Raw genomic sequence first — 24,085 nt, 5'->3', positions numbered from 1 at the left:
AATGAATAAAATAAAATGACAGATTATGTACATATAAATACACACATGTGCAGATATAAATAGGAAATCCTAGCTATGCCTAAACAAAATGACTATATTAAATTACATAATAAATTTTGTTCAAAGTAAATATGATCACAGATTTCAAGTACTGTAAGTGGATGGATATGAACCTTTCAGCTAATTTTTTATTTTTACCTTTTAAAAATGGGTAACTCATATTAACATAATTAAATGGTCAATGTTATTATGGCTACAGTGTTTGACTTGCAAACAATAAGCCCCTTTACACTGCAGGACAGGAGACGTATCACTTACTGGATTCAGGATCAGAGTTGCCATCCCCTTCAGTGCGGTTGCTGTGTGCAGCATGATCAAAGTATTCCTCCTGTCGATAAGCAAGGGACAGAGCACGGGAAGTGCTGGGAAGGCTGCCAGTATCATGGTCTCCAAGTCCACCATCACCGATGCTTTCCTGCGAGCCGTCGGGTAGGTGAAATGTTACACGCCGCTGGGACTGAAAGGAAGAAACAAAATTACAGGGTTTTAGTTAGGTTCAGAATAATTGCTTAATGCCACCAATTTAGAAAATACATCATTTCAACCATCTAGTGGAGTTACATTAGAATTATTTTGATTTGGGAACAATTTCAGGCTTTTGTGAACCTACTTCACCTGGCAGCACAGATGCTTTCTTTATATTTCAAAACAAGGCACATTCAGATGCAGAATAAAGTCAATTTGTTCTAAAGCAAGAGATTGTCAATCCTTACACACATGCAAGCACATTAAAAATTCTTATTATCATTTCAGCATGGACTTATTGAGATACTACTTGACAAGAATTCATTTTTTTAAAGAATAATATGTATGAATAAATATAACAAAATTTTATTGCTATATCTGTAAGATTCTGATGGGCTGAAACAGTAAATAATAACAAATTAATTCAAGTATATATATATGTGTGTGTGTGTATATATATGTATACTATATGTGTGTATACACACACACCATACATATATATGGTATATATATGGTATATACATATATATGATGTACCATACATATGATACATGGTATATAAATTATGTGTCTAATATATGTATGCACATTAATGTATTTTATTTAATATTAAAAAGAATCTATGAATAAGAAAACAATTGTTGCTAACAAAATAAGTTAGTCTACAATTTAAAATGTCCTGGTTGAGAATGGAGTCATAAACTCTAACTGAATTTAAATTGCTAGTGAATAGAAGGTAACAATATGTTAAATGGTAGAATCAAGGCTTATATATGTTACTTTATGATGTAATGGGAATGAAGTTTTGTGTTTGCTTGCTTATTTATGCCCCAAAATACCAAGGTAATTTAAGTTTAAGAAATTTCATCCTGTCCTAGGATACCAATGCTACAATAGTAACTTAAGTAAAAGCTCTTGCAAAGAATGCCCTAGAATGAATCTGTTATTGGCCTTGTTTTGTTCTCATCTTCAACCCTCTTGACCCACATAAGTTGAATCCCCTTAGGGGTAAATAAGACAGAATGAAAGGATTTGTTAGGATTCTTTTTAGTGAACAAAACACTATTAGAACCAGTACTATGTTCCTGAAATGCAGTTCCTATATTTGACATTATCTCATATACATCTCTGAGACTTCAAAAGCAGAACAGTTATAATAATAAACAATCTTGTTTATATTAGCTTTAACAACTGTCAGAATGCCTCAAGTGGAGATCAAGATATGTTTGATCATTAATGGCTCTGTATCATTTTAAAATCGTGCAAAGATAAATGACATTAAGAATTTGATTCCTCTCTCATTCAATCTCAAAGGTTACAGTCCAAAACAATGCCTACCTATTACTGTAATCCATAAAAGGCATTCAAATATCATTATTAAAATATAGATATTCTACTTCTTTTTTTTTTTTTTTTTTTGCATTTTTCTGAAGCTGGAAACAGGGAGAGACAGTCAGACAGACTCCCGCATGCGCCCAACCGGGATCCACCCGGCACGCCCACCAGGGGCGATGCTCTGCCCACCAGGGGGCGATGCTCTGCCCATCCTGGGCGTCGCCATGTTGCGACCCTCCTGGGTGTCGCCATGTTGCGACCAGAGCCACTCTAGCGCCTGGGGCAGAGGCCACAGAGCCATCCCCAGCGCCCGGGCCATCTTTTGCTCCAATGGAGCCTTGGCTGCGGGAGGGGAAGAGAGAGACAGAGAGGAAGGCGCGGCGGAGGGGTGGAGAAGCAAATGGGCGCTTCTCCTATGTGCCCTGGCCGGGGGTCGAACCCAGGTCCTCCGCACGCTAGGCCAACGCTCTACCGCTGAGCCAACCGGCCAGGGCCCACCTTACAAATCTTGATGAAGTATTTACTTTAAGTGAAATCATTAAACTTTAATCTTTAAAAAAATTTTAAAGGCTTCTGAAAAATTAACTTTTAACAAGAAAAGAATATATATATAATTTAACAAGAAAAGAATAATATATATATATATTATTGTATTTGTCTGAAGTGAGAAGTGGGGAGACAAGAGAAAGAGACTCCCACCAGCTCTCAACAGGAATCCACCTGGAGAGATCACTAAGGGGAGATGCTCTGCCCATCTGGGGCATTGCTTCATTGCATCCAGAGCCATTCTAATGCCTGAGGCAGAGGCCATGGAGCCATTCTCAGCACCCGGGCTAACTTTGCTCCAATGGAGCCTTGGCTGCAGGAGGGGAAGACAGAGACAGAGAGGAAGGAGAGGGAAGGGTGGAGAAACAGATGGGTGTTTCTTCTGTGTGCCCTGGCTGGGAATCAAATCCAGGACACTCACACGCTGGGCAGATGTTGTACCACTGAGCCAACTGGCCAGGGCCTAAATATTTTTCTTATTGTTACTTCAATAATTCTTACTTAAGCTTGTATTTTGCAATTTGTAACACTTCTAGATAGAACTGAACATAAAATAATGATATGAACTTAATAATTTATTAATACTATGTAGCAAACTTGGGAAACCTCATTAGCTCTTTACTTATTAATGGATAAATCTTTTCTCTTTGACAGTACCTTTTCTTCTCAGATTCATCATATAAAGACATTCAAACTATGGAGGTATTTTTTATCCAATATATTTAGAAATATTAACCTTTTCACTAAAATTATTCCATAAGATTCTCAAAGAAAATGATAAAGAATTCCCTTTTTCAAGTGTTGAAGATGATTACTTTGCAATATAAAAGAGCTATTATGGTAATAACCATATCATAATTTGTCTGTCTGCAGCCCTTCAAGGAAGCTGTGGCATACAAATAAAACAATTTATTGACTGTAATGATAATTTAATGGGATGGAAATAAATCATGAATCTTTCATGAATAAATGTTCTCCTGAATGGCTATTTTTTCCTGCCAGTAGGAGAAACATTCACAAGGTTTCTCTCTTTTTAATCCAAATGCCTTGTTCTTAGCTCAACTCAATCAAAATTCCAGAAAATATGTATGTGTATAAGTAATACTGATGTCTCTTAGATGATTCATTTACAAGCAAACTATCAACTTCTCAATATTCTTGTGTTCATTATACCTCAATAAGGTATAATTCCATGCTAAACATCAGGTGAATATTGTTACATTTTTATAGCATGATGTAAGTGGCATAGAAGAAAGTTTGAACTGGCAATAAAGGTTGCATGCAGATAGGTCAAACGTTGGATCTTATGGAATGCTTGAGTATCTTGGTACAGAGGGCCCTTTAGAATTACTTGTCAAAGTTTTCTAGCTAATCATACAACTCTGAACTTCCCTGACTCCAGTTCTAATACATCCTGATCCATTCTACCTTAGAGTCTCCATCATTGCCTGTAACTCTGACTAGAAGTGGTAATCACAGGTAGGGTTACTGCATCTTAAGAATTACTATGTATGTACAGGATTGTTTTTGATTCATATATAAAACATTATTGATATCATATACTCAGCATATTTTAAGCTTCTGAATTCCCATATAGTATAACGTTGTTCTGGATTTCAGAGGTTGTCTGCAGTTTCCCATGAGCACTGTCTTTTATCCAAATAATTTATAATTATTCAAAATGTCTTAAAGTAAAATGTGGAAAAATTTATAAACTTAACTTGAGATTTTTATATGGATTATATGGCCAGCACACATATCTACTTGTAGCTAATAATTTCCCATGTAAAACTTCCCAGATGACATATTATATATTATTATTTGACTCATGTATTGTTAAAATTTCTTTTTACCTTTTAAGGCTTTTTAAAAATATTATAATATATTATTAGCAGGTGTAGAAAGTTTTTCATGATACTAAATTATCCCAGAATCACATCTTAAATCTTTTATGACACTTGGTAATTTTTTAAAAACTTATTGTATTTAATTCATTTTTAGCAAATGAATCCTGCATTTTTTGATAATAGAAGATAGTTGGCATTGCATGAAGACATATTTCCTTGAGTCATGATTCATTTCAGATCAATAAAAAAGTAATCTATTTGTAGATATGTAGAATAAAGCTTCTTTTTAGAGTATTGGTGATTTCAAATTATGATATTAGCAACTTACAGAGTTTGCTGAAGTTTTAAAAGAAATAGTATTACAAGTGTTTGAGAAAGTAGTTGCATAACTAACAATTAAAATAGGACAAAACTAAACTGAACATGCTTTGAAACTGACATGTCTTTAAAAATTATATTAAGTAGCATTAAAATCAGATATTAAACTAAAAGCAGACCATTGTTATGGACTCAAAGATAAAGCTGAAGTACTTATTTTTAAAAAGATTCAAAAGAAAAAAAGATTCAAAAGAAACTTCTACATTATTTTTGGTGTTGCTCATATCTATACTTAGGGACTTACATTAAAATCTAGGAATTACCATAGGAACTTCATTACCCAGAAGCAGTTATCTGACAGCCTCAAACTATTAAAAAAAACAGTCATACCAGAAAGTTAGGGAGAAATAAAAGGCATGAGAATCATTAAAATATTATCACTAACTTCATGCTTAGAATCATAACTACATTACTCTGTTTTAACAATGTGTGTGTGTGTGTGTGTGTGTGTGCGCGCGCGCGCGTTTGTATGGCAGAGACAGAGACAGAAAGAGGGACAGATTCGGACAGACAGAGCAGAAGGGAAAGAGATAAGCATCAATTCTTCATTGTGGCACCTTAGTTGATCATTGATTGCTTTCTCTGCTGTGCCTTGACTGGTTGGCTACAGCAGACTGAGTAACCCCTTGCTCAAGCCAGCGACCTTGGGCTCAAGCTGGTGAGCCTTATTCAAACCAGATGAGCCCAGGCTCAAGCTAGCAACCTCTGGGTTTTGAACCTGGGTCCTCTTAATCCCATTCTGATGCTCTATCAACTGCGCCATTGCCTGGTCAGACTGGAAGATTTTTTTAATGAAAATGAAAAATATACATATTATCTAGCATGCTAATGATTTCTTCCATGTGTTGTACCAAACATTGGTAATCTGTTTACTTTAGACCCTATAACATATGAGGTACATATAACATGTTTAACTTCATCTTCTTCACCTGGTGCTCATCAGCTCATCAAAAACAACTGCTATTCATGTAAAATGTGTCACTTTCTGGAAATTAATATGAGAATAAAAGATGAATGTTTTCTTTAAACTCTGCTTATGTTTTTTTATGAATTGGGGTTCTATAATTTCCATTAATAATCAAAGAAAAATTAAAGTAGCTCTATCTTTAAGTAAAAACAATTGCTAGTGATGGAATGTAGCAGCAAGCAATGTAGTAGTAAATATACTGAAAGTGAAAAGGAAACAAATTGCAAATAATTAATATCTGTAGCATGACTGCACACTTTTATTGTGGAGCTCAGTATACAGATGTATTTTTTAAAAACAGTCCTCTATTTATTTCACATATAAACAAGAACACCCTTACATCCCACTTGCCATATCCACTTATCTTACTCACAAACACATGCACACAAAAATGGTATTAAATAATCTCAAAGTAATCTAAAAGTTAAAAGTTTGGTCCCAGGAAGAAATTGATTTGGTACTATTCCTTTCGTTGCTTTTAAAAGTTATACACATGTATTTCTTAAATATATCTAAACTGAGAATGAAATAAAAAAAACTAATAGGAAGATTTATTCTCCAAACATAAAACTTTTAAATCAATCTTATATGTTTATCTTAAATATATTGTCTGAATCTACAGTAATATTAAATTTGTTACTTTTCACTACATTTGAGAATTAGGCAGAGAAATTAACGTGATTTTTTAATTAATTTTAATGGGTGGAAATTGATAAATCAGGATACATATGTTCAGAGAAAACATCTCTAGGTTATTTTGACATTTGATTATGCTGCATTCCCATCACCCAAAGTCCAATTGTCTTCCGTCACCTTCTAACCGGTTTTTTTTTGTGCTCCTCCCCTCCCCCAACCCTCTCCCTTTCCTCCCCCTCACCCCGTAACCCCCATACTCTTGTCCATGTCTCTGAGTCTCATTTTTATGTCCGACGTATGTATGGAATCATATAGTTCTAGCTTTTTCTGATTTACTTATTTCACTCAGTATAATGTTATCAAGGTCCATCCATGTTGTTGTAAATGATCCGATGTCATCATTTCTTATGGCTGAGTAGTATTCTATAGTATATATGTACCAAAGCTTTCTAATCCACTCGTCCACTGACGGACACTTGGACTGTTTCCAGATTTTCGCTATTGTGAACAATGCTGCCATAAACATGGGGGTGCATTTCTTCTTTTCAAACAGTGCTATGGTGTTCTTGGGGTATATTCCTAAAAGTGGGATAGCTGGGTAAACAGGTTTTAATTTCTTGAGGAATCTCCATACTGTTTTCCACAGTGGTTGCACCAGTCTGCATTCCCACCAGCAGTGCAGGACAATTCCCTTTTCTCCACATCCTCGCCAGCACTTATTCTGTGTTGTTTTGTTGATGAGCGCCATTCTGACTGGTGTGAGGAGATATCTCATTGTGGTTTTAATTTGCATTTCTCTAATGATTAGTGATGTTGAACATTTTTTCATATGCCTATTGGCCAGCTGTATTTCCTCTTTGAAGAAGTGTCTATGCATTTCTTTCGCCCATTTTTTGATTGAATTGTCTGTCTTCCTGGTATTGAGTTTTACAAGTACTTTATAAATTTTGGTTACTAACCCCTTATCAGACGTATTGTCAAATATATTTTCTCATTGTGTAGTTTGTCTTTTTATTCTGTTCTTATTGTCTTTAGCTGTGCAGAAACTTTTTAGTTTGATATAGTCACATTTGTTGATCCTGTCTTTCATTTCACTTGACTGTGGAGATAAATCAGCAAATATATTGCTGCAAGAGATGTCGGAGAGCTTACTGCCAATGTTTTCTTCTAAGATGCTTATGGTTTCACGGCTTACATTTAAGTCTCATCCATTTTGAGTTTATGTTTGTGAATGGTGTAAGCTGGTTTCATTTTTTTGCAGGTAGCTGTCCAATTTTCCCAACACCATTTATTAAAGAGACTGACTTTACTTCATTGTATGCTCTTACCTCCTTTGTCAAATATCAGTTGTCCATAGAGCTGTGGGTTTATTTCTGGGTTCTCTGTTCTGTTCCATTGATCTATATGCCTGTTCTTATGCCAGTATCAGGCTGTTTTGAGTACAATGGCCTTGTAGTATAACTTGATATCCGGAAGTGTGATATCTCCCACTTTATTCTTCCTTTTCAAGATTGCTGAGGCTATTTGTGTGCTCTTTTGGTTCCACATAAAGTTTTGGAATATGTGTTCTATATCTTTGAAGTAAGTCATTGGTATTTTAATTGGTATTGCATTGGATTTATAAATTGCTTTGGGTAATATAGACATTTTAATGATGTTTATTCTTCCTAACCATGAGCATGGTATATGCTTCCACTTGTTTGTATCTTCCCTGATTTCTTTTATACATGTTTTATAATTTTCCGAATACAAGTCTTTAATCTCCCTGGTTAAATTTACTCCTAGGTTCTTTATTTTTTTGGTTGCAATGGTAAAGGGGACTGCTTCCTTAATTTCTCTTTCTGATAGTTCCTTGTTAGTGTATAAAAAGGCCTCTGGGCCCTGGCCAGTTGGCTCAGCGGTAGAGCGTCGGCCTGGCATGCGGGGTACCCGGGTTCGATTCCCGGCCAGGGCACATAGGAGAAGCGCCCATTTTCTTCTCCACCCCACCCCTCTCCTTCCTCTCTGTCTCTATCTTCCCCTCCCGCAGCCAAGGCTCCATTGGAGCAAAGATGGCCCGGGTGCTGGGGATGGCTCCTTGGCCTCTGCCCCAGGTGCTAGAGTGGCTCTGGTTGCGGCAGAGCAATGCCCCAGAGGGGCAGAGCATCACCCCCTGGTGGGCAGAGCATCGCCCCTGGTGGGCGTGCCGGGTGGATCCCGGTCGGGCGCATGCAGGAGTCTGTCTGATTGTCTCTCCCCATTTCCAGCTTCAGAAAAATACAAAAAAATAATAATAATAAAAAATAAAAAGGCCTCTGATTTCTGAGTATTAATTTTATATCCTGCCACGTTGCTAAATTCATTTATCAGGTCCAGTAGTTTTTTTACTGAGACTAGAGTTTTCTATATACAATATCATGTTATCTGTAAATAGTGATAGTTTTACTTCTTCTTTTCGAATTTGGATGCCTTTTATTTCTTCTTCTTTTATGATTGCTGTGGCTAGGACTTCCAGAACTATGCTGAATAAGAGTGGTGAAAGGGTGCACCCTGCCTTGTTCCTGATCTTAAGAGAATTGCTTCTAATTTTTGCCCATTGAATATGATGTTGGCTGTGGGTTTGTCATAGATGACCTCTATCATGTTGAAGTATGTTCCCTGTATTTCCACTTTGCTGAGAGTTTTGATCATGAACAGGTACTGGATTTTATCAAATGCTTTTTCTGCATCTATTGAAATCATCATGTGGTTTTTCTCCTTCCTTTTTTTTATGTGATGAATCACATTGATTGTTTTGCAAATATTGTACCAGCCTTCCCTCCCCAGAATGAATCCCAATTGATCGTGGTGTATGATTTTTTTCATATATTGCTGGATCTGGTTTGCTAATATTTTGTTGAGGATTTTGGCATCTAAATTCATCAGGGATATTGGCCTATAATTTTCTTTCTTTGTGTTGTCTTTGCTGGTGAATGTGATTTTGATAAAATTAATAACTATGGTAGTGAATGCAATCCTCTATCTAGTGTTTTTGAAAACACTATATATGCATACAAATAATGAGTTAATATGCTAATATTATAGATTCCTACATTTCAGCTCTTAAATATTCTGGTTAAGTTTAAGGTGCATCTCAAATATTGAGGTATATAATCTCAAACCACAATTTCTGGAGAAAAAAAGGGAAAACAGGATGTACTTATTAAATTTTCTAAATATTTTTAAATAAGCAATTTATTTGTTAGTTTCAGGGTACTGAAATTCTAATAGCAGATTCTACTTTAATTAGGAAATTTTATAAATTTATTAATTTTATTATTTTTACACAATAGACTTTTTTTGCATCAATATTTTATTTAATCCCATCAGCTACCTTGACATTCATGGAGGGACAAACAAAGACAACTCATAGTGAATCTATTGAAGGGAAGCTGAATATACCACCTGTATAAAATAAATAAACAGAAACATCATTTAGAGTGAAAGAGAGGGTCAGAAGGGGAGGCTCTCAAGCAGTACAGTTAATTGCAGTGCATAAAAGGGAAACTCCTTGTTTGTGGAAGTCTTTTCCAACTTCCTTTTCCTCTCTAGAAAAGAGTTTATATTTCTTGGTTTTAGCATACTTGCACTTGGCTCATCATGGGTGCATGTACCAGATTGCAATTCTATGTTGTTCTTGAATAAATCCATTTTGGAGAAGAATTATCTGTTTGATATTTTGTTTATGTGCAACATATTTGGTGGCCTGTGGGTCCAGAGAAGAGCTTTGATATCTCTGAGGCTGTTGAGCAGCCATGTAAGCCACCCACACAACTCATAGAGCTTGCTGTTTACATACCCCTGGAGTTGGAGGGTAAGTTTCCTCCTAGATCCCAACTGCCACTCTCTTTGCATTTTAAAGCTCTTCAGGTTGTATTCAAGATATTTTTGGAGACTTCTTACTGTTCTGTCAAAGACCCTACTTGTCTGCAAATAATCATTTTGGCTCTTCAGCCTTACTGCTTTGGGAACAGGATAATTCTTGAAACGGTTAACTTTTAACTTAATTCCCTTTAGAAACAGACTATTTCTACTGAAACTGGCTGGCCTCTGATCTGATTCTAAATCAGATTGTGTCATTAAAACTTCCAAAAGTTCTGCCTAACCAAGCGGTGGCGCAGTGGATAGAGCATCAAACTGGGATGTGGAGGACCCAGGTTTGAAACCCAGAGGTCGCCTGCTTGAGCACAGACTCATCTGTTTGAGCAAGGCTCACCAGCTTGAGCCCAAGGTTGCTGCCTTGAACAAGAGGTCACTCGGTCTGCTGTAGCCTGCCCCCACCCCGTGAAGGCACATATGAGAAAGCAATCAATGAACAACTAAAGTGCCACAATGAAGAATTGATGCTTCTAATCTCTCTCCATTCCTCTCTGTCTGTCCCTGTCTCTGTCTCTCTCAGTCTCTGTCACAAAAAATAAACATTACATTAAAAAGAAACCAAATAAAGCTCCCAAAAGTTCTTATTTTTGGTGTTCATTCTACACTTTGGATTAAAGTATAAAAATTGAAAATGTTAGAGTCTAAAAATGCTGTTGGTCATAATTTACAATTTTAAATGAGGAGTGTTATCTTGAGAGCTCAGATATTCTTATTATATTTCAAAATAATGCCTTTTAATAATTTCTACTTATACCTTGAAATTCTTTAGTAAGTGGACACTGTAAAAAATAATTAAAATTGCATGTAGGAATTATATAGAATATTTTCTCGGATGTCTGAAATTGTTCTTAGCATTATTGATTTTCATCATTCTTGTACTAAGATCTGTTTTGAAAAGAACTATTTTGGACATTTATTTCAAATATTTAACTAAAATGTAAGTAACTAACAAGTATCATGAATAAGAACAGGTTAAATTTTAAGAAATATCATTGGGTAATGTTCAAATTTATAAATAATATTAAACTTAAAGATATTGGAACATTAAGTTATTGCTATAAACAAATGAATTTTTTTCAAAAATTAATACTGAACCCAACCACGCAGTTGCATAGTGGCTAGAGCATCAGCTTGGGATGCTTAGGACCCAGGTTCAAAACCCAGAGGTCACGAGCTTGAGCCTGGGCACATTCATCCTGAGTGCAGGCTCACCAGCTTGAATGCAGGGTCACCAACTTGAGCATGGGATCGTAGACATAACACCATGGTTGCTGGCTTGAGTTCAAAGGTTGCTAGTTTGAAGTCCAAATTCTCTGGCTTGTATCCAAGGTCACAGGCTTGAACAAAGGCTCACTGACCTGGTTGGAGTACCCCAGTCAAGGTACATATGAGAAAGTAATCAATAAACAATTAAAATGCTAAATCTATGAGTTGATTTTTCTCACCTCTCTCCCTTCCTGTCTGTCTATCCCCCTCTGTCTCTGTCTTCCTGTCTCTCTGTGTATATCTCACTCTCTCTCACACACAAAAAAAAATAAAAATTAATACCAAGAAGAGTTAGTAGGAATGAACTTCCTGCTATTTCTTTTACTGCCAGAAGAAGAATGTACCCAATTCCTAACAATTGCTTTTATTTTTACATCAGCCCCTGGAAAATATTTTACTGATCAAAACCACGTTCCTGGCCCTGGCCGGTTGGCTCAGCGGTAGAGTGTCGATCTGGCGTGCGGGGGACCCGGGTTCGATTCCCGGCCAGGGCACATAGGAGAAGTGCCCATTTGCTTCTCCACCCCCACCCCCTCCTTCCTCTCTGTCTCTCTCTTCCCCTCCCGCAGCCAAGGCTCCATTGGAGCAAGGATGGCCCGGGCGCTGGGGATGGCTCCTTGGCCTCTGCCCCAGGCGCTAGAGTGGCTCTGGTCACAAAAGAGCGACGCCCCAGAGGGGCAGAGCATCGCCCCCTGGTGGGCAGAGCGTCGCCCCTGGTGGGTGTGCCGGGTGGATCCCGTTTGGGCACATGCGGGAGTCTGACTGTCTCTCCTGGTTTCCAGCTTCAGAAAAAAAAAAACAAAAAAAAAACCCCACGTTCCTTTAGCAACCATGGGCAATCCATATAACTTAAAATCCTTTACAGCTTTGTAGTATAAATATAGAACAAAAGAATTAAAATTTAGTTCTATTGGTGAAAGATGAATTTCCTATATATTGGTGGTACTGTATATTTTTGTTCAAATTTGTAAAGTGTGTTTAAAATGTTAATTTTCATGTTCCTTTAAAAGAGCTTATCTAAAAACCTATCCAAATTTTGCTGTCATAATAATATGAAATTATTACACAACTTTGAAAAAATAAGTAACCTGATGGTAAAATGGTTAACTTTATAGTTAAAAGTTGATTATAAGAATTGGAATAGCCCTGGATGCGTAGTGTATTTGGTCAGAACATTATCCCAATACACCACTGGATTTCACTCATTTTTATTTGGGGACCAATGAAAATAAAATAATTTTTTAGGGGATGGCTAAGACAGAAACCACCTTGAACACAAGCAAATTCCACTAAGATCATTGGGTCTGTAATCTTCATTAAACATCAGGGTGGTTAACTGTTTTGTGAATCAACATAATATTTCTGGCAGACCTGGCTGTGGACCAGCAGTTGAAAAACACTTGTTTAAAGGGTGCAAAGTCTGAAATCAGATGACTGAAAAGGTGATCACAGGATTCTAGGGAAGAGACAGCAAATACCAACTCTACAGTAAGAATTTTCCCAGCATAATCAACATACACTTGGAATTGAACATATATGAATGGTGAGGAAGAAGAAGATAGCAAGTTTTGCTATTAACCAAAACAGAATATAGGAGAAAGTTGGAAAAAGATGTAATAAGTTTTATTTTTTATTTTATTATTTTTTTTTCATTTTTCTGAAGCTGGAAACAGGGAGAGACAGTCAGACAGACTCCCGCATGCGCCCGACCGGGATCCACCTGGCACGCCCACCAGGGGCGATGCTCTGCCCACCAGGGGGCGATGCTCTGCCCATCCTGGGCATCACCATGTGGCGACCAGAGCCACTCTAGCACCTGAGGCAGAGGCCACAGAGCCATGCCCAGCGCCCGGGCCATCTTTGCTCCAATGGAGCCTCGGCTGCAGGAGGGGAAGAGAGAGACAGAGAGGAAAGCGCGGCGGAGGGGTGGAGAAGCAAATGGGCACTTCTCCTGTGTGCCCTGGCCGAGAATCGAACCCGGGTCCTCCGCACGCTAGGCCGACGCTGTACCGCTGAGCCAACCGGCCAGGGCCAAGTTTTATTTTTAATATGCTCAATTTGAGATAAGCAAGTGAAATCTAGTTAGAGATATCCAACAAACAATAAACTCAGGTCTACAACTGAAGAATAAAATGACAACTCAAAAAAGAATATATATGAACTGCCCAGGAAAAATTTTGTAGGACCAAGGGTAGAACCTCAGTAATGCTCAAATTTAAGATTGAAGGATGGGGATACAAAGAAATAGACTGAGAGAAATTTCTACCAAAAACAAAACCCAAGAAATCCTGGCCCCATTATGACATAGAACTGTTCTAATGATGAGGCTCTGGGTATATCACACTATAGGTAGAGTGGGGGGGAAATCTGTAATATGAAGCATCTACTGTGTTCCTATTATAATACAGGCACTGCATGTCTTTTGTCTCCAGGGATGTATGGGCTAGGTCAGGACTACAGGTTAAGAATGACTTGGATGCTTTTACACACTAAGGCTGGGCTCAACCCCTGCAGAGTGCATTCCTAACAGCTGTGGCTGATGCAATGCTGTGAGAACACTCCAGCACCTGAAACCCTTCTAGGCACACCCAAGAGGGAGCTTGCCCACTATAAAGTAGTGACTCAGCACCAATCATGCAGGTCCCTGATCTTTTCAGCCATTGGCTATGAAGGACACGCTGTAACATCCTATTGGCTGAACCCATGTATATAAGCTAGTTTACTTCCAGAATATAGTGGATCTGTGTCACTGAACCTGGTCCCTGGAGTTGGGTCTCTGTGTCTCCATCATCCTCATCCCTGGTGTGCCTTGTCCACATACTGGCACCTCGAACAGGGACCCAACCAGCATCCAAGGGACGGGTGAGTGACCCTCTGCAATGGGAAACCTTCTCCCCCACTCCTGAGCCCTGCAAGCTCAAGCCCTGCATGCCCTATTGCAGAGTAGGCAAGTTAAAGTTAGTGAAAAGGATCTTTGTACCTACTGGGAAATCCTCTCAGGTTTTAACCCTTGGCTCCAGGACGTGCCTTTTTGGGACCCTGATACTTGGGCTCGAGTTTTCTGGTGCATATGTTCAGCTGAAGTACATGAAGGACAAACCTTCCCTCTTGGCCTCATTTCTGCTGTGTTAGCGATACATGCCTGCCTGACCAGTGCTCCTGCTGGGGACCCTCCACCAGTGCCAAAAATATTACAGGCTATACCTCTCTCTGGGGAGCTCCTACATCCTATTCGCCCCCCTCCACTGAGGAGGAAAGTAGTTTAGCCACCGAGTTTGATGGACTTGCAGCCGATCGTGCGGAAACAAAACTAGATACATTAGAAACCTTGCCATCAGCGCCGTCACCTGAAGAGGCAGAAGTCACTACTTCCACATTCCCTGCCGGGGCTCAGTGCCCCATCCCAGCATCTCAGACGCCATTTTCTACCCAAGCTTTAAGTCCAACATGTTTTCCTGCTGCAGACCCATGAGCCAGTATATATGTCCCCATGTGTCTTTTTTCTTCCCCCCCCCCTTGTCTGTCTGTCTGTCTGTCATCTATTTTTCTATATCTCTTGCTCTCTCTTTCCCCTTCCCCTCTCTCTGAAATGATGCTGGAAGGACCCAGGCACAGCACAGTGGCGGGTAACACACCCTCTTCTAACACAAGGGAGAGGTTATACTTGTGTTTTTCAGCCAATTTGGGACCCAGGAACCCCCCAACCTCCTTGACAGGGTTTCTTGGGGTCCCACTAAGTGGTTTAGTCCTCACTTGTCCAAAGCCACAGTCCTGGCCTTCTCCACACCTACTACACCTGAGGGGAGGAGGTCCTCAGCGCTCCTGAAGAAGATCTCGTGGCCAGTGTGCATGCCCCATCACCTGGGGGGATGTGGAGGCTTTGGCAGGGTGGGCCCAGAGAATGGCCCCTGGCGGGCCCCCAGACCCTGGTGCTCTGTTCTTGCTTGTGTGTGCTATGGTGATCTCTGACTCCCAGATGTGAGTGGACCCCCACGTCTGGGCTGCTTTTCCCCACCCTGGCATTATTCTGCCTGTAGAGATAACCACAGCAAGCTGTCATTCATCAAGTCCAATTGGCCCTAATTAAAAGAGAAGGGGAAATGTAAATGGAGTGCAGAGCGCATTCCTAACAGCTGTGGCTGATGCAATGCTGTGAGAATACTCCAGCACCTGAAACCCTCCTAGGCACACCCAGGAGGGAGTTTGCCCACTATAAGGAAGTGAATCAGTGCCAACCATGCAGTTCCCTGATCTTTTCAGCCATTGGCTATGAAGGACATCCTGTAACATCCTATTTACTTCCTGAATAAAGTGGATCTGTGTCATTGAACCTGGTCCCGGAGTAGGGTCTTGGCGTCTCTGTCATCCTTACCCCCGACGGGACTTGTTCACATGCAGCTGTCCTACATAGCATGGAAGATGAGTGCATTATGTCCACCTTAAGGATAATAAATAAAAGAATGTCAAGTGGAAAGGAAGAAGGAAATCAACAACCAAGATGATATCACCTGTTTTCCAATGAAACTGCAAGATCCTCTCCTCTCAAAGGCTACAACCTCTTAAGAAAAAAAATGCATTTGAAAGTAAAAAAGCAGGAAACTGTGTCTTCTATGATCTTCTAAACAAAATGTGTCTTTGCCACCCTTGTCTGCATGCTCTATGTTAAAGGTCCACAAGCTCTTCTTGTGAAGGGCCAGACAGCAAATCATTTTAGCCTGTATGTCATATGTACTCTGTCTCAGGGACTCAGCACTGCTATTTCAGTGTGGAAGCAGCCACAGACAATACATAAACAGTGGGCAGCTCTGTGTGCCAATACAGCTTCTTTACAAAGGCAGACGGCAGACTGGGTCTGGCCCTGGACCAGGATGGCTGATCCCTGACCTTTACCATGGGGAGGCTGTGACCAGAGAATGCCCATCTGAAAAGTAAAATCATAAAACTGGATTGTGAGACTATAATAGACAGGTCAAGTTGTGGAATGACCTTGATGGGAAAATAAAAGCTCCTAGACCATGAAAACTGGGCAGCAACGCACATGCTGCTCTTCCGGAGGCACAAGACAGGCTGCCTCAGCAGAGAGGAGGCCTTTCTGACAACCTGAACCCTATTCTCCCCTGCTTTCCAAACAGAGAGAAGCTGAGATCCTATAACATTCACTGCCCCACACGTGACCAGGACCCAACGGTGAGCCACCTTTGTGACATCACATGATAGTGATGTAAGCCGCTGGTTGCCCTCCTACTGATATTCTAGAATTTTGAGGACAGTATATGTAGGGCACTTGTGGTGACTGAAGGCATTTCTGAGCCTAGCCACTGCTACTCAGTGTACCCGTGAGATGGACGAAGACAAGCAGCACCTATCAGGGCGTGAAGAGCCATCAGGAGGACTCCCATCTGTGGAACACCTTGATGCATCTATGTACCCAAGGATGCTGTTTGGGGGACATGGGGACCCAAATGGCCGTGGCAGTGCAGGTGTGTGCCCCAGAGACAACCCGCAACCGAAGATGCCAACCCGAGGCTCCGGCGAAATGGGAAGAAAGAAATATCTTCGCCGCCACTCTTTCCCAAGAAAGCTTTGGAAGATAGTGGAGGACGACACCTTTACCTCCGTACGCTGGAGTGACAATGGAGACTCGGTGATCATAGATCAAGATCTCTTCCAGGTGGAGGTGCTTCGCAGGAAGGGTGCTCAGACAGGGTCATCCTGGCTGACCAGTTTCACCCAAAGGCTGAGCCTCTATGGATTCAAGAAAATACACCCAATTGACGCTTCAGGTTACTTGTCAAAGAACAACAGGATCCTGGTAAAGTAGAAAGCATCCCTTTTCCCACCTTCTCTGACACTCGACCATCTTTTTAGTGGAACAAGAGAATGATATACTGAAAGGGTGTCATTTCAGGGGGAACTCTATATCACACGGGGCAGTATTTATGGAAAGATGGGGAGTATAGATTTCATATGAAACTAGAACCCCTTAGAACACCTGTAGAGATGCCTACAGACTCTGAGAGGTCAGGTAATGTCAAATAGATGTATTTTCTCTCGGAATGACTAATATGATTAATTTTTTTCTAGACGTATCGGAACTCTAACTTCCGAAAAGACAAGCCGTGGCTCATGGAGAACATGACGAGACAAGACAACCAGATGACTCCTGTCAGCGCAGGAACTCCAGAGAGAGGGGAGCCCGCAGCCCCAAGAATTCTCCACGTGGATGCCACCGAAGCTGCCAATCAAAAGGCCCAGGAGAGTGTTCCTGATGCTCAGGGACCCAGTGCCATGGGATCATTCCAGCTCACGGGTCTGGGGTTCCCCAGCCTTGCTACAGGAGTCCATGTCCCAATTGAGTTGGGTGGCCCAAGGGGCGAAGTCACAAACGGGAATGACGTGCTTGTTCCCATGCGCACTGCTGAGACCAACAGCACAGGGGAGGGGCCCAGCAGCGCCCCTGATTCCCAGATGTTTTACGACTACATCTATCAACCCATTTGCATTGCTGCCATTCCTGTAGGGTCCCTCCGGAGGGCCCTGTCGAGCACCCTGTCGAGCACCCTGACAAGGAGTAGGAGGGCTTCTCAGAGTTCAACTCTGCTTTCTGAGCAGTACAGGGACAATGTGGGTCCTTAAGATCACTTATAACAGAAAAATATCACCACTCTGTAACCACTAATATATTTTGGCTTTAAGAAAGAATAGCAATACTGTAATAATAAATAAAGAATCCAATGAGGAAAAAAAGAGAGAGAATGGCTATTTTTTCCCAAAAATATTTCCAGTCTACAGGCTAGTCATGCTGTAGTTCTTGGCAGTAACATTGCTCTGCTGGAGTAAGGCATCATCCTGAATTTAAAGGGCGTGCACCTAGCACTGCATGAGCAACTCATTAGTACTGATTCATTTATCAGATCAACTAGATCCATGGTTTTCAACATTTTTATGCTTGGGGACAGGTGAAAATAAGAGAATTATTTTGGGGGACTGCTAAGGCAGAAATCACCCTGAGCACAAACCAATTTGACTAAGGTCATTGGGTGTATAATCTTCATACATCAATTGAATGGTTAATTATTTTTTCAACCAGCACAAAATTTCTGGCGAACTGGTCTGTGGATCAGTGGCTGAAAAGCACTGGGTTAGTGGGTACAAAACCTGAATTCAGATGACTGAAAAGATATTGCAGCAGTGCAAGTGAGAAACAGCAAATACCAACACTATGACAGCCACAGGGATGATGTTCCAGGCAGAGTCAGCATACATTTGGAATGGAACAGATATGGGGGGATGAGGAAGAAGATACCAAGTCATGTCAGTAACCAAAACAGAATATGAGAGGAAGTTGGGAAAAGATGTGATGATTCCATTTTAAATGTGCTGAGATTGAGACAGTTGAAGGAAATCTAGTTTGAGGCATCCCACAAACAATAAACTTGAGTCAAGGCCTGAAGAATAAAATCACAACTCAGGAAAGAGTAGACATGCAGGACCAAGGGTACAGGCTTGGTGATGGTCACTTTGAAGATAGAAGAATCGGGGTCCAAAGAAACTGACTGAGGAGAGATTTTTACTGAAAATAAAAATCAAGAAATCATGGCTTTATTACAACAAAGGACTGTTCTACCAATGGGTCTCTGTGTATCACACTATAGGTAGAGTGGGGGAAATTTGGAATATAAAGCATCTACTATGCTCCTAATATAATATAGGCACTGCATGTCTTTTCTCTCCAGGGATGTATAGGTGAGTTCAGGACTCCAGGCTGAGTACGACATGACTTTCTCGCACTGAGGCTGGGCTCTGCACCTGCAACCATCCCGCCAAGCATGCAGGAGGAGTACACTATGTATTATTCTTCAGGGACAATGTATACAGAGGAATGTACCACCTGGAAAGAAAGGGGAAATTAACACTCAAGTTGATACCACATTTCTGCCAATGAAACTCCAAAGTCCCATCTTTTCAAAAGCTATAACCTCTTAAGAAAGGACTGCTTTTGATAGTTAAATAGCAAGGGACTGTATCTGTCTTCCATGACCTCACATTCATAATTTCTGTTCTCCATCCTTGTCTGCATGCTCTATGTTAGAGGTCTGCAAGCTCTTCTTGTGAAGGGCCAGAGAGAAAAAAAATAGCCTTGTGGGTCATATGGACTCTCCCTAAACTACTCACATTGCTATACTAGTGTGAAAACAACTACAGGCAATGCATAAATAAGTGAGCAGAGTTATGTCCCAATACAGCTTCTTTACAAAGGCAGACAGCAGGCTGGGTCTGGCCCTGGGTCAAGATGGCTGATCCCTGACCTTTACCATGGGGGAGGCCATTACCAGAGGATGCCCATCTGAACAGTAAAATCATAAAGCTGGATCATAAGACCACAACAGATAGTTTAAGTTGTGGAATATCCTTGATGGGAAAAAAAGAACAGAACTTAAACCCAGGAAGATTAGGCAGCCGTACACATGATATTCTTCCAGAGGTACAAGAAAGGCTACCTTAACAAATGGGAACCCCCTCTGACAACCTGAAGCCTACTTTCCTGTACCTTTTGAAAAGAAAGAACCTGGGGTTTTACATTTGTCCACTTCCCCACACTTGATCAGGGCCCAATCTCCAGACCAGCAGTGAGATACCTTTGTGATATAACATGACCAATAGAGATGATAGTGATTTATGCCACTGGTTGCCTCCAAACTGAGACTCAAGAATTTTGAGGACAGAATATAATGAGCATTGCTGCTGTGGCCAAAGTATTTCTGACTATAATCATAGCTAATCAGAGTACCAATATGATGGACGAAGACAAATTGACCTATTCAGTGAATGGAGAGCCAACAATAAAGTTACAACTCCTGTTCCAAATGTAAATCCAAGGGATACTTTGGGGAGACATGGGGACCAAGCTGGCAGCCAAGATCCAAACCCTCCAAGAAACCTGTAACCACAGGATCCAAACAAAGGCTATACCAAAGTTAAAGGAAACAGCCATCTTCATGGGATGTCCTTCCTTAGAAAGCTTTTGAGGTAAGTGGAGAATGATGCTTTATATCTGTGCACTAGCGTGACAATGAAGAAACTGATCATCAACTGTGGTTAAATAAACCCAATGATTAGAGACTCCATAATCTTTATACATGATAGTGGTTAACTCTCATGAATTAACACAAAATTTATGACAGACTTGCATTTGAAAACCAGTGCAATCCACCAATGTTGCGGATTTGAACTCCAGTGAGGGCAAATTCAAACATCCAGTAATGAATACAATAAGTTACTGCAACAACATATCAATATCTATCTATCTATCTATCTATCTATCTATCTATCATCTATCGTCTATATATCTATCTTTATTTCTCCTTTCCTCTCTTTCTTTGAAAAAACAAGAAAAAAGAAGAAAATAGGATAAATTTAAATCAAAGACAATTGTTCACTTTACTATTTAAAAAAAAACAAGCACACAATGTGTATTTATGGTTCATTCTATAGAAGAGAGTTTACTCTGGTCTAAATAATAAAAAAAAATTGTATTTAAATTAAAAATATGACCTTAGACCTGATAGGCTTGGGGAAGGCAAAACAAATATAATCTTGAAGTTATAAAGGAGATGCACACATACATGACATTTTTTTCAAAATCTAAGTACAGCAATATTTCTTATTTTTCTTCTTAGTTTTTTAAGATTAATTTTAAAATTAACAAACAAATTTCAGTTAAACAAATACTGATAACCATAAAGTTTAAATTGAGAATATTCTTTAGCTAGATACTATGTTTTAAAATTGTTTAAAGTAATAATAATACAATAAATAAAAATGTAAGCTAATTCTTAAAAATGTGAACAAATGGAATGATTTTTAAAAAGTGACATATATGCTAAGACAACAGTATAGTGATTACAAGAAGGAAAGAAGGAGAGTTGGAATAGAAGAAACTAAAGGGGAAATATATGGTGATGGAAGAAAACTTGACTTTGGGTGGTAAACACATAGTATAACAGACGGTGTATTATAGAATTGTCCACATGAAATTTATGTAATTTTATTAACCAATGTCACCCTAAATGTAATAAAAATAAAAAAGTGAAGCAAATTCTAAAAAATGTGCATGTTTAATTTGATGTTTAACAAACTCACCAGACCATGTGGTGGCACAGTGGATAGAGCATTGGACTGTGATGCAGAGGACTGAGGTTCAAAACCCTGAGGTCACAGGATTGAACACGAGCCCACCAGCTTGAGTTCAACATCACTAGCTTGAGTGTGGGATTATAGACATGACCCTGTGGTCACTAGCTTGAGGCCAAATGTTGCTGGTTTGAGCAAGGGGTCACTCACTCTGCTGTAGCCCCACCCACCTGGTCAAGGCACATATGAGAAAGCAGTCAATGAACAACTAAAGAGGCACAGCAAAGAGCTGATGCTTCTCATCTCTCTCCCTTCTTGTCTGCGTATCCCTATCTGTCCCTCTCTCAGTCTTTCTCTGTCTCTGTCACACACAAAAACAAATCTCAAAAACTTAAGAACATTTATTTATTAATCCGGTTTTTAAAATATTTTATGATGTCACCTTTTAATGAATAAATCACATCTAAGTTTGCTCACCTGTGTATTAATATTATCATTGACAAAAAATACTAGAATACATCATATCAATAATTTCAAGAAAAGTACTGATGATTCAATTTGATAAACCTTTTAGAAAATATTTTATTCTTATACACACTTTAAATATGGATAAACAATATCCAAATTACCTGGCACACATGATAATATGAATTATCGTTTTAAACATCCCATTCAATGAAATTTCAAAGTCAGTTATTAAATGTCTACAAAGGACAGAAACAGAAGTAAAGAGTAGTTCTTGACAATCAAAGCACTGTAGAAGTTCATACTTCATGGTAAGGTTGCTCAGAAAAACTTATTACACTTAAAAAACACTCAGATCCAGAGGTTAAACCATTGCACTTTCTCTAGTTATCAAGTGAAACAACAGAAGGCTTACTTTCCAAGAAGAAGTTTAATTCATTATCAAAATAGAAAAATAATGTAATATGGAATTTACATATCTAATAGTCATTTGTTAAGTTGAGAAAAATGTCTTTCCATTGATATCCTAAAGTATTAAGAAAGGTTTTATTGATTGCTATAAATTTAGGATTATCTATCTGGAGACTAAGCATGAGCATTCTCTAGGGAACAATGAATAAACAGTCATTGGATAAAAAAAGGATTAATATAATCTACTTGTACTATGAAAATCTGAGGCAGTCATTTGGGTTGGAAGGAATAGATTGTGATTTAAAATCAATCAACTGATAATAATCTTCAAAAGTTTATAATTTGGTGCATGTATTTTAAAACAGTTGAATTTATTTTATTTTTAAAATTTATATAATAAAAAAGAGAAAGTGTACAGCTTTGCTACCCATTTTGTAAAAAAAATTTTCAAATATAAAACTGAAGCTTTGTAGGTCCTGACCAGTTAGCTCAGTTCGTTAGAGCATCTTCCCAAAAGGATGAGATTGTGGGTTCAATCCCTGGTCAGGGCACAAATGGGAAACAACCAATGAATGCAAAACTAAGTGGAAAAACAAATGAATGCTTCTATCTCCTTCTTTCTCACTCTCTTTCTTGCCAAAGCAATCAGTGATAAACAATAAAGCTTTGAAAACCCAAAAAAGAAACAACAGAAAATTCTCATTTGAAGCCAAATTCATCATATGCTAATTAAAATAAACAAGAGTTAAGTGCCTATGGCATCTCATCAATGTTATGATAAAACAGCACTGAACAAAATTAAGTTATTTGAGGACCTACTATATATGACAGTTTCTCATAACAGATATAGTTTTGGCCCTGGTCTGTTGGCTCAGTGATATAGTATCAGCTCAGCATGTGGAAATCTTGGGTTCGATTCCTGGTCAGAACCAGCAAGAAAAGCAATCATCTGCTTCTTCATCCCTCCCTCCCCTCTTCCCTTCCCGCAGCCTTGGCTCAAATGAATAAGTTGGCTCTGGTTGCTGAGCATGGTTTCATGGGCTTTCCTCAGGCACTAAAATAGTTTGGCTGCTGAGCAATGGAACAGCAGCCCCAGATGGGCAGAACATCAGCACCGGATGGGGATTGCCTGGTGGATCCCTGTTGGGGCGCATGCAGGAGTCTGTCTCTTCCCCTCCCTTACTCTCACTTGATTTAATAAAAGTAATAGCTTCACCTTATTGACAAAAATAATACATAAAAAGTTCAAAATTTTACTTAATCTTATTGCAGGAACTCATACTTTTGATATCTAAAATGTCTTGATTTTATAATTCTCCATTTATATTAAAGCAAATCATAGTTACTGTTTAATTTCCAAAGGAGTTAGTGGTACAATATAGGTTCCTAGAATGAAATGAGCACTATGATGACTTAGAAAAATACAATGTAATTTCATTTAGGTAAATGAAAGCACATCAACGTAATTTACTTGTCATGTTTGCATACTGTTTTTCCTTTAAAAATTCAGGGAAAAAATCAGTGGTGAGAGAAATGGTGCCATAAGGAGCGATACTGATAAATCTTTCCAAAATTCAACAAGATTTTCAACCAGAGACAGAAAAATCTATCCTTGGAGCCTCCAGAAGTTCCACACTAAACGCGAAGGTATGATCGAGTGAAAAATTGACTAAATATA

The 24,085-nt window shown here is 39.2% G+C and overlaps 1 protein-coding gene across 2 annotated transcripts in view; it reads right to left on the bottom strand.

The window, feature by feature from the left end:
* Positions 1-24,085, bottom strand: part of PCDH11X (protocadherin 11 X-linked) — a 764,552-nt gene that overhangs the window by 200,841 nt on the left and 539,626 nt on the right. For both annotated transcript variants that reach the window (XM_066249732.1, XM_066249733.1), the window contains exon 6: positions 319-517. In XM_066249732.1, coding sequence (XP_066105829.1) covers positions 319-517 — 199 coding nt within the window. The remainder of the gene's footprint in view (positions 1-318; positions 518-24,085) is intronic.

This window comes from Saccopteryx bilineata, chromosome X (genome assembly GCF_036850765.1).
Source record: "Saccopteryx bilineata isolate mSacBil1 chromosome X, mSacBil1_pri_phased_curated, whole genome shotgun sequence".
Taxonomy (NCBI): Eukaryota; Metazoa; Chordata; class Mammalia; order Chiroptera; family Emballonuridae; genus Saccopteryx; species Saccopteryx bilineata.
The sequence above is the reverse complement of the archived record's forward strand: the minus strand, read 5'-3'. Positions and strand labels throughout refer to the sequence as shown.